At 40.0% G+C, this 15,643-nt stretch overlaps 1 protein-coding gene across 1 annotated transcript in view; it reads right to left on the bottom strand.

Moving 5' to 3' along the window:
* LOC307122627 (phospholipid-transporting ATPase ABCA1-like) overlaps nucleotides 1-15,643 on the bottom strand; it is a 111,218-nt gene that overhangs the window by 21,765 nt on the left and 73,810 nt on the right. Inside the window, exons 19-20 of the mRNA XM_079810736.1 lie at nucleotides 14,997-15,100; nucleotides 11,121-11,213 (exon numbers count right to left, since the gene is read on the bottom strand). Coding sequence (XP_079666862.1) covers nucleotides 11,121-11,213; nucleotides 14,997-15,100 — 197 coding nt within the window. The remainder of the gene's footprint in view (nucleotides 1-11,120; nucleotides 11,214-14,996; nucleotides 15,101-15,643) is intronic.

The raw sequence follows: 15,643 nt of genomic DNA, 5'->3' as shown, positions 1-15,643 counted from the left end.
CAATGACTCTGTCCCCTGTTAGATAGTAAATCACGACACCAGTGTGTTTGCTTTGTCATTTCTTGCCATCATAAACACACTGTGGAGATTTAGAGTTTTTATAGCAATAACTGAGTTTTAAGAGTTAAATCAAGCAGAAATATTTCTCTAATGTATTAATTGCAGATCCTCTTTGAATAATGATTATGTTAAACACAATGACTCGGTCCACTGTTAGATAGTAAATCACGACACCAGTGTGTTTGCGTTGTCATTTCTTCATCTCAAACACACTGTAGAGATTTAGAGTTTTTATAGCAATAACTGAGTTTTAAGAGTTAAATCAAGCAGAAATATTTCTCTAATGTATTAATTGCAGATCCTCTTTGAATAATGATTATGTTAAACACAATGACTCGGTCCCCTGTTAGATAGTAAATCACGACACCAGTGTGTTTAATTTGTCATTTCTTGCCATCATAAACACACTGTAGAGATTTAGAGTTTTTATAGCAATAACTGAGTTTTAAGAGTTAAATCAAGCAGAAATATTTCTCTAATGTATTAATTGCAGATCATCTTTGAATAATGATTATGTTAAACACAATGACTCGGTCCCCTGTTAGATAGTAAATCACGACACCAGTGTGTTTAATTTGTCATTTCTTCATCTCAAACACACTGTAGATATTCACTGTATATATTGAGATAATATATCTCCTCCATGGACTGCCACCTTAACGTGGTGGAGGGGTATGAGTACCCGAATGACCCTAGGAGCTATGTTGTCCGGGGCTATATGCCCCTGGTAGGGTCTCCCAAGGCAAACAGGTCCTAGGTGACGGGTCAGACTAAGAGCAGTTCACAAACCCCTTATGATGACAAAAAGAAGGAGGACCGTGACGTCGCCCGGTATGGCGCAGCCGGGGCCCCACCCTGGAGCCAGGCCTGGGGTTGGGGCTCGTATGCGAGCGCCTGGTGGCCGGGCCTTCCCCCACGGGGTCCGGCCGGGCTCAGCCCGAAGGAGCGACGTGGGGACACCTTCCCGTGGGCCCACCACTCACGGGAGGGACCGTAAGGGGCCGGTGCAAAGCGAATCGGGCAGCAGTCGGAGGCGGGGGCCTAGACGACCCGATCCCTGGACACGGAAACTGGCTCTTGGGACATGGAATGTCACCTCGCTGGCGGGGAAAGAGCCTGAACTTGTGCGTGAGGTTGAGAGGTTCCGACTAGAGATAGTCGGAATCACCTCCACGCATGGCTTGGGCTCTGGAACCACACTCCTCGAGAGGGGATGGACTCTTTACCACTCTGGAGTTGCCCATGGTGAGAGGCGGCGGGCTGGTGTGGGTTTGCTTATAGCCCCCCAGCTCTGCTGCCATGTGTTGGAGTTTACCCCGGTGAACGAGAGGGTCGTTTCCCTGCGGCTTCGGCTCGGGGATAGGTCTCTCACTGTCGTTTGTGCCTATGGGCCGAACGGCAGTGCGGAGTACCCGGCCTTCTTGGTGTCCCTGGGAGGGGTGCTGGAAAGTGCTCCGACTGTGGACTCCGTCGTTCTACAGGGGGACTTCAACGCCCACGTGGGCAATGACAGTGAAACCTGGAGGGGCGTGATTGGGAGGAACGGCCCCCCTGATCTGAACCCGAGTGGTGTTCAGTTATTGGACTTCTGTGCTAGTTACAGTTTGTCCATAACGAACACCATGTTCAAGCATAAGGGTGTCCATCAGTGCACATGGCACCAGGACACCCTAGGTCGTAGGTCAATGATCGACTTTGTGGTCGTTTCATCTGATCTGCGGCCGTATGTCTTGGACACTCGGGTGAAGAGAGGGGCGGAGCTGTCAACTGATCACCACCTGGTGGTGAGTTGGATCCGATGGCGGGGGAGGAAGCTGGATAGACTCGGTAGACCCAAACGTACTGTGAGGGTCTGCTGGGAACGTTTGGCCGAGTCTCCTGTCAGAGAGATCTTCAACTCCTGCCTCCGGCAGAGCTTCGACCGGATCCCGAGGGAGGCTGGAGATATTGAGTCCGAGTGGACCATGTTCTCCACCTCCATTGTCAAAGCGGCTGCTCGGAGCTGTGGACGCAAGGTCTCCGGTGCCTGTCGAGGCGGCAATCCCCGAACCCGGTGGTGGACACCGGAAGTAAGGGATGCCGTCAAGCTGAAGAAGGAGTCCTATCGGGCCTGGCTGGCTTGTGGGACTCCTGAGGCAGCTGACAGGTACCGACAGGCTAAACGGACTGCAGCCCGGGTGGTCGTGGAGGCAAAAACTCGGGCCTGGGAGGAGTTCGGTGAGGCCATGGAGAAAGACTATCGGCTGGCCTCGAAGAGATTCTGGCAAACCGTCCGGCGCCTCAGGAGGGGGAAGCAGTGCCCTACCAACGCTGTTTACAGTGGCGATGGGCGGCTGTTGACCTCGACTGGGGATGTTGTCGGACGGTGGAAGGAATACTTCGAGGATCTCCTCAATCCCGCCGTCACGTCTTCCATTGAGGAAGCAGAGGCTGGGGGCTCAGAGGAGGACTCGTCCATCACCCGGGCTGAAGTCACCGAGGTGGTCAAGAAACTCCTCGGTGGCAAGGCACCGGGGGTGGATGAGATCCGCCCTGAGTACCTCAAGTCTCTGGATGTTGTGGGGCTGTCTTGGCTGACACGCCTCTGCAGCATCGCGTGGCGGTCGGGGACAGTGCCTCTGGGATGGCAGACCGGGGTGGTGGTCCCTCTTTTTAAGAAGGGGGACCGGAGGGTGTGTTCCAACTATAGGGGGATCACACTTCTCAGCCTCCCCGGGAAAGTCTATGCCAGGGTACTGGAGAGGAGAATCCAGCCGATAGTGGAACCTCGGATTCAGGAGGAACAGTGTGGTTTTCGTCCTGGTCGCGGAACACTGGACCAGCTCTATACCCTCTACAGGGTGCTGGAGGGTTCATGGGAGTTTGCCCAACCAGTCCACATTTGTTTTGTGGATTTGGAGAAGGCATTCGACTGTGTCCCTCGCGGCATCCTGTGGAGGGTGCTGGGGGAGTATGGGGTCCGGGGTCCTTTGCTGAGGGCTGTCCGGTCCCTGTATGACCGAAGCAGGAGTTTGGTCCGCATTGCCGGCAGTAAGTCAGACTTGTTCCCGGTGCATGTTGGACTCCGGCAGGGCTGCCCTTTGTCGCCGGTTCTGTTCATAATTTTTATGGACAGAATTTCTAGGCGCAGCCAAGGGCCGGAGGGTGTCAGGTTTGGGGACCACACGGTTTCGTCTCTGCTCTTTGCGGATGACGTTGTCGTGTTGGCCCCTTCTAACCAGGACCTTCAGCATGCATTGGGACGGTTTGCAGCCGAGTGTGAAGCGGCTGGGATGGGGATCAGCACCTCCAAATCCGAGGCCATGGTCCTCAGTCGGAAAAGGGTGGCTTGCCCACTCCAGGTTGGTGGAGAGTTCCTGCCCCAAGTGGAGGAGTTTAAGTATCTAGGGGTCTTATTCACGAGTGAGGGGAGGATGGAACGGGAGATTGACAGACGGATCGGTGCAGCTTCTGCAGTAATGCGGTCGATGTACCGGTCTGTCGTGGTGAAGAAAGAGCTAAGCCGTAAGGCGAAGCTCTCGATTTACCGGTCAATCTACGTTCCTACTCTCACCTATGGTCAGGAGCTTTGGGTCATGACCGAAAGGACAAGATCCCGGATACAGGCGGCCGAAATGAGCTTTCTCCGCAGGGTGGCTGGGCGCTCCCTTAGAGATAGGGTGAGGAGCTCAGTCACTCGGGAGGAACTCGGAGTAGAGCCGCTACTCCTCCACATCGAGAGGGGACAGCTGAGGTGGCTCGGGCATCTGTTCCGGATGCCTCCTGAACGCCTTCCCGGGAAGGTGTTTCGGGCATGTCCAACCGGGAGGAGGCCCCGGGGAAGACCGAGGACACGCTGGAGGGACTATGTCTCCCGGCTGGCCTTGGAACGCCTCGGTGTCCCCCCGGAAGAGCTAGAGGAAGTGTCTAGGGAGAGGGAAGTCTGGGCATCTCGGCTTAGACTGCTGCCCCCGCGACCCGGCCCCGGATAAGCGGAAGAAGATGGATGGATGGATGGATATTGAGATAACTCAATTTTATGGTGACTTGCATTAAAATGTTTATCCGTCTCAATTAAATTATGTGAACTGAATGACTTTTAACATTGACACTTTAGTTATTTAACCAACTGATGATTTTCAAGTCAGCAATCAACACACAACTGAGTTTTGACCTCCAAAATCTTATTATAGTGTATTTTTATGGTAAGTATTGGTGTTTTATGTTTTAAATCAAGCAGAAATCACTCTTTAAGGAAACAATTGCAGGTCACACTTTATACAGTGAACATGATTTCCTTAAATTGACTTAAGTCCCCTGTTGGATGGTAAAACACGACACCTGTTTGATTGCTTTGCCATTTCTTGCCATCACAAACACACTGTAGAGATTTTGAAGGTCAGAACTAAATTTTTTGGTGACTTGCATGAAAATCTTCATCCGTCTCAATTAAATTATGTGAACTGAATGTCTTTTAACATTGACACTTTAGTCGAAGATTTTCAACTCAACAATCAACACACAACTGAGTTTTGACCTCCAAAATCATTATACAGTGTATATTAAATTTAAATAAAAAATAAAAATTTCCTTACAAAACAGTTTGACTCAAGTTTGACTCTCTACTGCTTATTCATTATTGTTTATGTTACATGGTCCATGTTTACATTACAGTATAAAATTGTTCCTAAGTTTTCCCCTTTTATATAGATGGTAATGACTAAATATCCTCGCACACCGAAATTTTCACACGTTAAAAAAAAGATCAAGCACGTTTACACACAGCCTCTGAAACTTTCCTTCCTTCATCATAAAAAAAATCTGATCAGGTTCAGTTTTCTGCATTTTTCGCATCCATAGCAAGCATTTAAAGAGGGGTTTCAAATTTCTGTGTTATTCATTTTTGTGTTAAAATTTTGAACATAAGTTGAACAGTTTAAAAAAGAAAGTGTGAACCTTCAAATTAGCCATTATAGTTCATAAAGTTTTGCTGGCGTTTGTATCTAATTGAGAAAAGAATGAATGTAAATTGAAAGATGTCGTCATTGAACGCATTTTGTGCCAAAGCAAATAAATGATCCACAGTTTAGCCACATAGGCTGATGTGATCCCTGAGTGAAGAGTTTTGAAAAAGTGATGAGTATTCAGAAATGTGTCCTAGCAGATGTTTAAAAAACCCTGTAATATCACTATTAGTAAGGGATCACTGTATAATATCAGTCTTTAAATGTGAGATATTTAAAGTGAACCTAAAGTATACTTGCAATAGTGTGATTTTAGCACAATTAAATATACTTAATGGATGTTTCGCAAAAGCGTTGTTTAGTGATATTGCGTCCTTGTGTTTCTGCTGTAGGTCATCAGCAACTGTCTAAGTTCAATTACAATACTCAAGAACACATGTACAGAGGATGCACAAAAGTACCCGGATGTTATAAGATATATGAGTATAAATAACTCCATACAGATCTATTGTTTTACAAAAATAATCTATTGTTTACAAAAGGAGAAAACGTGTGTACTTTAATGAAAACTTGGACCATGTGACATAAACTGAAGTTAACAGCAAAAAAATATACTATAATGCTGACTGTTGTTAGTGTTTTTTGTTGTATGAGTTAAAAGTGTATATGTTGGGTGAATCCTCATTGTGTTCTGGAAGAATGAGTTGATTTAAGACATCAATGAAGTGTTTTGGTAGTTTTAGCACATTTTGAACGTGAAATTAACTGCTTTGCTTTGAAAGGTGTCCTAGCGATTGTAGCTGAGAGATAGACGTCAAACAGACTCAAACAAAGACCCAGAATTCTGTGGTGTTACAGCACTGTGGCTGCTGTAAATGGCTGCTGTACGGTTTCTTTATGAAATAACAGGCACAATGGCAAAGATATTTCTGCAAAAACTCCAAAGTAATGTTCGGTTGCAGTGAGAAAGTCACAAGAGACAACTAAAAAAACTCATGCGTGTATTTAGCCTAGTGTAGATCTGTTTGCTTACACATCCCCCAAACTCCATTTACATATGAATACAGGAAAGGCCAAAGCCATTGTCTCACAGGTGAGGAACAGGCCTAACAGAGCTGTTAGACCCATGTCACAGACACAAACTTCTCATCCAAACTAGAGAAAACGCTGGGATTTACCTGGGAAAATTAAATCAATGTACACTTTTTCCAATCCCTACGACACATTTTTCAATACTTGGGTCACTTTTTTAAAACTCTTCACACACTTTTTCACACAACTGAATTTCAGCTTGGCACAGCAGTTATTTTAGTGTTCAAAATGCACTAAAACTACCAAAAAGGACCCAACAAACACACTTTTTCAATCATAAAACACAGACCTAAAACACATGATCATTACACAATGTTTTCTTCTGTAAAATTTTATTTTCAAAAAAAGACTTGCACTATAATTCACTGCAGTTTATGTTACATGGTCCTTGGTCCTGTACAGTATAACATTATTCCTAAATTTTTCCCTTTTGAATGGATGGCAATGCAATTTAAAAACTAACACCAGCTAAAGCAGGAATTATACTGAAATATAAAATCTTAAAATCCAAAGGGACCCACTTTATATTAGGTGGCCTTAACTACTATGTACTAACATTTTAATTATCCATTTGATACAATGCACTTATTGTGTACATACATGTCTTTACATTGTACTTACATTTTTAAATATACCTGCATGTAATTACATCTGTAATTAATTTATGTAGTTACATTTGTAATTACACTGTTGACACTTCCCTTACATCTAACCCTACCTTTAAACTTACCAATACAACCACACCTGACCCTACCCGTATCCCACCTCAATATCAGCAAAAGTGTTTTGCAATACAATATGAACACAATAAGTACATTGTACCTATTTAAGTACATAGTAGTTAAGGCCCCCTAATATAAAGTGGGGCCATCTAAAGTCATAATTTATCATTGATTTGGCATAAAATACATTCAATGGCGACATCTTTCGATTTATAAGAATTATTTTCTTACTTCAACACAAACACCACCAAAACATGAACTGTATAGGCCAATTTGAAAAATTTTTGATTCTCTTTTCAAAACTCCCTAACTTATGTTCAAAACTTAACTAAAATTAATTAAAAAAAACAAAACAATTTGCTACATTTAGGCAGTATTACCATATTGAAATATTGGGTGATTCTTTTGAATCCTCAGAATCCTTTTTGGTAGTTTTAGTGCATTTTGAACACTAAAATAACTGCTGTGCCAAGCTGAAATTCAGTTGTGTGAAAAAGTGTGTGAAGAGTTTTAAAAAAGTGACCCAAGTATTGAAAAATGTGTCGTAGGGATTGGAAAAAGTGTACATTGATTTAATTTTCCCAGGTAAATCCCAGCGTTTTCTCTAGTTTGGATGAGAAGTTTGTGTCTGTGACATGGGTGTAACAGCTCTGTTAGGCCTGTTCCTCACCTGTGAGACAATGGCTTTGGCCTTTCCTGTATTCATATGTAAATGGAGTTTGGGGGATGTGTAAGCAAACAGATCTACACTAGGCTAAATACACGCATGAGTTTTTTTAGTTGTCTCTTGTGACTTTCTCACTGCAACCGAACATTACTTTGGAGTTTTTGCAGAAATATCTTTGCCATTGTGCCTGTTATTTCATAAAGAAACCGTACAGCAGCCATTTACAGCAGCCACAGTGCTGTAACACCACAGAATTCTGGGTCTTTGTTTGAGTCTGTTTGACGTCTATCTCTCAGCTACAATCGCTAGGACACCTTTCAAAGCAAAGCAGTTAATTTCACGTTCAAAATGTGCTAAAACTACCAAAACACTTCATTGATGTCTTAAATCAACTCATTCTTCCAGAACACAATGAGGATTCACCCAACATGTACACTTTTAACTCATACAACAAAAAAACACTAACAACAGTCAGCATTATAGTATATTTTTTTGCTGTTAACTTCAGTTTATGTCACATGGTCCAAGTTTTCATTAAAGTACACACGTTTTCTCCTTTTGTAAACAATAGATTATTTTTGTAAAACAATAGATCTGTATGGAGTTATTTATACTCATATATCTTATAACATCCGGGTACTTTTGTGCATCCTCTGTACATGTGTTCTTGAGTATTGTAATTGAACTTAGACAGTTGCTGATGACGTACAGCAGAAACACAAGGACGCAATATCACTAAACAACGCTTTTGCGAAACATCCATTAAGTATATTTAATTGTGCTAAAATCACACTATTGCAAGTATACTTTAGGTTCACTTTAAATATCTCACATTTAAAGACTGATATTATACAGTGATCCCTTACTAATAGTGATATTACAGGGTTTTTTAAACATCTGCTAGGACACATTTCTGAATACTCATCACTTTTTCAAAACTCTTCACTCAGGGATCACATCAGCCTATGTGGCTAAACTGTGGATCATTTATTTGCTTTGGCACAAAATGCGTTCAATGACGACATCTTTCAATTTACATTCATTCTTTTCTCAATTAGATACAAACGCCAGCAAAACTTTATGAACTATAATGGCTAATTTGAAGGTTCACACTTTCTTTTTTAAACTGTTCAACTTATGTTCAAAATTTTAACACAAAAATGAATAACACAGAAATTTGAAACCCCTCTTTAAATGCTTGCTATGGATGCGAAAAATGCAGAAAACTGAACCTGATCAGATTTTTTTTATGATGAAGGAAGGAAAGTTTCAGAGGCTGTGTGTAAACGTGCTTGATCTTTTTTTTAACGTGTGAAAATTTCGGTGTGCGAGGATATTTAGTCATTATCATCTATATAAAAGGGGAAAACTTAGGAACAATTTTATACTGTAATGTAAACATGGACCATGTAACATAAACAATAATGAATAAGCAGTAGAGAGTCAAACTTGAGTCAAACTGTTTTGTAAATAAATTTTATATTTTTTATTTAAATTTAATATACACTATATAATGATTTTGGAGGTCAAAACTCAGTTGTGTGTTGATTGTTGAGTTGAAAATCTTCGACTAAAGTGTCAATGTTAAAAGACATTCAGTTCACATAATTTAATTGAGACGGATGAAGATTTTCATGCAAGTCACCAAAAAATTTAGTTCTGACCTTCAAAATCTCTACAGTGTGTTTGTGATGGCAAGAAATGGCAAAGCAATCAAACAGGTGTCGTGTTTTACCATCCAACAGGGGACTTAAGTCAATTTAAGGAAATCATGTTCACTGTATAAAGTGTGACCTGCAATTGTTTCCTTAAAGAGTGATTTCTGCTTGATTTAAAACATAAAACACCAATACTTACCATAAAAATACACTATAATAAGATTTTGGAGGTCAAAACTCAGTTGTGTGTTGATTGCTGACTTGAAAATCATCAGTTGGTTAAATAACTAAAGTGTCAATGTTAAAAGTCATTCAGTTCACATAATTTAATTGAGACGGATAAACATTTTAATGCAAGTCACCATAAAATTGAGTTATCTCAATATATACAGTGAATATCTACAGTGTGTTTGAGATGAAGAAATGACAAATTAAACACACTGGTGTCGTGATTTACTATCTAACAGGGGACCGAGTCATTGTGTTTAACATAATCATTATTCAAAGAGGATCTGCAATTAATACATTAGAGAAATATTTCTGCTTGATTTAACTCTTAAAACTCAGTTATTGCTATAAAAACTCTAAATATCTACAGTGTGTTTATGGCAAGAAATGACAACGCAAACACACTGGTGTCGTGATTTACTATCTAACAGTGGACCGAGTCATTGTGTTTAATATAATCATTATTCAAAGAGGATCTGCAATTAATACATTAGAGAAATATTTCTGCTTGATTTAACTCTTAAAACTCAGTTATTGCTATAAAAACTCTAAATCTCCACAGTGTGTTTATGATGGCAAGAAATGACAATGCAAACACACTGGTGTCGTGATTTACTATCTAACAGGGGACCGAGTCATTGTGTTTAACATAATCATTATTCAAAGATGATCTGCAATTAATACATTAGAGAACTATTTCTGCTTGATTTAACTCTTAAAACTCAGTTATTGCTATAAAAACTCTAAATCTCTACAGTGTGTTTATGATGGCAAGAAATGACAACGCAAACACACTGGTGTCGTGATTTACTATCTAACAGGGGACCGAGTCATTGTGTAAATCATAAATAAATCAAAAGTGGTTTGTTTAAAAAAACTCATAAATGTATAAGGTGGTAAGTTGGGCCTTTTACACCCCATTTTACATGGGGCAAAAGTCACACATTATTTATACAAATACTTGAGCTAAAATGTTTTTTTTTTTAATAATGTCTTAACACTTGTTTAAAAGAATAGTAAAGTTTGTACTATTTTCTGTTTATTTTGATAAATACAATAATATTCAATGAATATAGGCTACTGTCATTAAAATATGTTAAAATAAAAAATACAAAAACAAAACTTCTAATTACATTCTGGTTGTTTAGATTTTTAAATCCTTTTTTCTTGGATTCTGTGTAGAATTTAATTGTAATGTAATGCAAAGTTTGAAACTAGTCAGGGTATCTAGTAAAGAGATGTAATGCTTGTTCCTTTAGTAAGCAGCCTGTTAAACAGCAGAGTCTCTCTGGGACAGCAGGCCATTCAAACAATAGAGGAGTGTGTGTGAACGACGTGTGTTTAAGAGCCCTTACAGTTCCTGCTCCAGCCTACAGGGGAGCTGCTGAGTATGACCTTAAACACACACACACACTTAGGTCCCCACTTGGTCATAAGTTTTAAAAAAATTACCAGAGTGTTTTTACTTAATTTTCACATGATTTAAACACACACACTTGTAGGTCCCCACTTGGTCAAAAGTAAAAAAAATCACCAGTGTGTTTTTTTAGTGTTTTTACTTGATTTTAACATGATTTAAAGCATGACCAACAGGGGACCTGAAAAATGTCCCCTCTTGGCTCAGAGGTCCCCTGTTAGTGAGTGTGTTACGACACCAAGGTCCCCTGTTAGATAGGTAGACAAGTACACACACACACACACACACACACACACACACACACACACACACACACACACACACACCACTCACCTGCTCTTAAGGTGTTGGATGCTGCCCAGGCATTTGAACTGTCCGTTCACCATGATGGCCATTCGCGTGCAGAGCGCTTCACACTCCTCCATACTGAAAGCAGACAGACACACACACACACACACACACACACACGTTTGAACACATGGAAGCATTAGGAAATGTTTCCTTTGACTGTTTTCATCTAATTCTGGCCGTTCCTCAGCATGAATCTCTGGAGAAACACCTTCAAAGCATCAGAAACCCCAGAGCTCAGGATCCGCTTCCAACCACATTCAAATGAGACTCATTATGAAGCACATGAAAGCCTTTCACCTGCACATCCAGCCAATGAGACCGAGTCAGAAAAACAAACTAATTTGCAGCCAAATTGCGGAACAAACGTACATTATCTCAATCTCTAAACTGTCATATTGCCAGGAAGCTGAACACTGCATGAATTAGCGAAAGACCTTCCTTATAAATACAAACGCATCAGTAACTGACATGATAGAGCTTCACTTATGAGACGGAAGACATGCTCTGTAAATTAGACATAAAATGTACAGAAGAAGATTTTATTTTGTTTTGTGCCTGTGATGAATGTTACAATACTGAGCAAAAGTCTTAGGCACGTTAGTATTTTCACCACAAAAATGTTTTTAAAGGTCCCATGGCGTGGATTTATAAAATGATTTTATAATGTTTGCTGAGGTGTACTTATATTGTTAGTATGATTTTTACATCATAACATGTCATAATTTAGAAATAAAAGGATTTTTTCTATACTAATATTAGCCCTCTGGCTTGAATGCTCTGTTTGAAGGGGTGTGTCTGCTTTGAGACTGCAGTGAAAACGCCCACTGTTGTGATTGGCTGACATCTTTGCATTTGAAATGAGTATTAGATTATGTGGCGGAGGGGGTGTGGTTTAGCGAGGTCTGCAAGCACTGCCAGAGAGAGAGACGGACTGGGCACTTGTGGACCAGAGAGACGGAGAGATGGAGAAAGATTGCTGAGAAAGTTCTATTGTACTCAGTTGTTGAGAGCGCTGTGAGCGCGAGTTTATTTTGTTTGTAACTGAGAGTTCTGAATAAACACGAGTCCCAGTCACGCCGACCCTGTCTTCTTCCACCTTATTCTATGAACTTTGTAACATGTGGAACCCCTCTCGAATAACCTTTACACTTAAAAAATATTTTTTTTTTACCATTGCAGCTGTCGAGATGAACGAATCATGAAAGTGTTGATTAGAGCATTATTTTTTAGATCTATTCCCATCACATCAAAGGGTGCAGTGAGCATTGAGTAAACAGGCAGTCTGTTGATCGTGTGACTGCAGTGATCTCGTCATTGCAACGCTATTTCTCTCACGAAAAGCTTTCACCACAACTAACAGCAAACACGACATCGATATGAATACAGTAAGAGCTGCGTTGTGCAGCATAACAGCGTCATTCGTTATAACGGCAGTTTGGGCAAGTGTGCAGATCGGCTCGTCTGAGCTTCCATTTTCTCAAAGGCAGAGCAGGATACTAGGATAATGTCTAGCCACTTGTGGACCATATACAGGCTAGAGGAACTCATATTAATGAAAGAAAAAAAAAACATGAAGTGAAATGTTCATGTCATGGGACCTTTAGGCCAGCTATTTATATATTTTGCTGTAGTTTGTCAGTAGGAAATATCAATTTACATTTCCAAAAATTCCTTTTACCATGTACATGTAATAAGCATATGCAATTTACAATAATGTTTGATTATATGACTAATATGTTGGCTCTGCATTGATCAACAATCTGACACATGCTGAGTAACTGCAGAGGAACTAAACTGAGATTCAATAACTAGGTAAGAGATTTGACATGTATAAAAAGGGAATTTATATTAAATCATAATGCAAATATACAGTGTTTTGTTCTGCCATAGAAAACGGGTAGTAGCAAAATCTTTTTATATGAGGAATATCACACGAGTAGGAGTGGATGTGGCTCTATATCAGCTCGGCCGTGGGTAATCACAGCGTGCTGATATACAGCTACATCACACGACTGGGAGTGTCATATAGCGTTTATACAACAGTTTGACAGCACAAGTGTGTAAATAAATAAGAAACAACGGGGTGTATTAAAAAACCCTTTTTATGTGGAACTACTTCCTTCCGCCAGTTGAAAATTTAACAGATGAGCCCAAGTGTCCTTTACTAATTAGAAAATGTCACTTTAGAACTAGTAACAAAGGAACGCCGAGTTGCTTCATTGAAGTTAAAAGCTATTATATTTATACTTATACCATGTAATGGTCTATCTGAATACTCTTGTTTTAATTGGCTGGAAGGTGTGAAATAAAACCGCTCACACACGCTATCACATGGAGTAAACTTTTAAAGGCTACGTGTTTAACTGTACACATACATTAACGTACATGTAAAAAAAACAATTGAAAGTACTGAAAGCTTTACTAAAAGTACTTTTAGTTAGTACTTCCCCCAACACTGCTAAAGCCCAAAGTATACTTCCGCTTTTTCCGTGTGTACAGTGCGTGTGATGCAAATTTCGCCACCTAATTTGAATTTGTTTTGCACAAATCAGTTGTTCCACAAGGTGGCAACACTGGCTGGTGCCATTGTTTGACAGTAGAAAACAAAACTAAAGAGACGGAACAACAACAAAATACCAGACTGCAACAGACGCCCGCATTGACAGGTGATTGTGTGAGGGGGACATTTTATCGGTCATAACTTCTGTAGAAAAGAGTGCAGACACTGGACAATGATGAAACTTTGAAGAGTGCACGTGTCGACTGCATGTGTTCGTACTCGCTATCAAATGGAGTATACTTTGACAGGCTACTCATTCGACTGTAAGCATATGCTAGCTAGTGTACACGTAAAAAACAACAACAACAACAACAACAACAACAACAACAACAACAACAACAACAACAACAACAACAACAACAGTATACTTTGGCCTTAACCCCTTAACTCTTGGCGCTCTTTTTTGATTGCCTTTCTTTCATATCAAATATTTTAGTAATTATCATAAATTAGGTATCATTTGAAAGCTTACGGACTCAAGATTCCTCCTGTGAAACCAGTTTTGAAATGGGACATTGCGTTACCATGGAAACAGCACTCCTAATTCTTCTAGTATGCTCCTCCCCTAGTGGGCGGTGTCAGGTTTCATTTTACAAAATTTATTTAAACTACTTTATAATCAAAATCTTTTCTAATCTTGACAAAACACATATCGTCAGAAAGGTCTGAGTGTCAAGGTTCCACATTTGGTGACTGTTTTGTGATGGAAGTGATATTTGGACAGAAATTTTGTAATTTGTTACAGGAAAATGCATTAAAAAAAATCTATGGAATGTGGATGACACCCGGTGGCTATTTTTGGTATAGCGCCTAAACATAATCTCATGGGAACTTCAATTTTTGTGATATCAACCTCAAATTAGGAACACAACTTGGTTAGATATATGGCTTTGATTTTATAGTAATTTTAGAGTTTTTTTTTTTTTGGTAAAATATATATTTTATATAAACTTCCATAACTTTTTCATACTTTCATCTTTTGAATCGCTTTACCTTCAGCCATAATTTGCAGAGTGTTTTCTTTAAAACAAGATTAATTCCAAAACATTCCTGAATTACAGCCATTTAAGTTTTAAGGAGGGCAGTTAAGGGGTTAAGGGTGTCTGTACCTACTTAACCAAATTTGTACCCAGAAGTGAGCTAAAAAAAAAAAACTCTTTTCCGGACTAGAATATAGAGTTTGACTATAAAAGAGCAGAAATTTCAGTTAGTTTATGTTATAATAGCTGCATTTAAAAACAACAGAAGTCTATGGAACGGGCCATTTAGACAACTGGGTAAAGGTGTGTGCTAGTTACCTGTGTGAGGTGAGAATAACAGATCTCCCCTCTTTGATGACACTGAGGATACAATCCCACAGAAAACGGCGGGCCTTGGGGTCCATGCCTGTGGTGGGCTCATCCTGCACACACACACACACACACACAGGACAATGTAGTATGTGAAACAGTATACATTATGCAGTGAGAAAACATTTCAAACAGCAGTTTACTACAGTACAGTGCTGTCACATTTGTCACATTGATAGGTAACACTTTAGAATAAAGTTTCATTTGTTAATATTAGTTAACATGAAATAACAATGAACAATACTTCTATATACAGTACTTTATTCATCTTAGTTAATGTCAATTTCAACGTTTACTAATACATTTTGGTTACACTATTTTACGGTGTCATTGTTACAGTGTAACTATATATTTAAGTAATATCAATTAAGCATATGTACTTACTATAGGGTTGGGGTAGGATTAGGGTTTGGTTGAGGGTTAGTTGCATGTAATTATGCATAATTTACTGTTATTACTATGCTACATGTGTAAAGTAAAATAAAGTGTTACCTACATTTTAAGATCAAAATCTGTTAACATTACAACATGTACTTGCAATACAATCAGGTTTAGGTTTGGTTTAGGGTTAGTTGCACGTAAATTATGCCTAATTT

The sequence above is a fragment of the Gobio gobio genome (assembly GCF_949357685.1).
Source record: "Gobio gobio genome assembly, chromosome: 2".
Taxonomy (NCBI): Eukaryota; Metazoa; Chordata; class Actinopteri; order Cypriniformes; family Gobionidae; genus Gobio; species Gobio gobio.
This window is presented reverse-complemented; position numbering and strand designations above follow the sequence as displayed.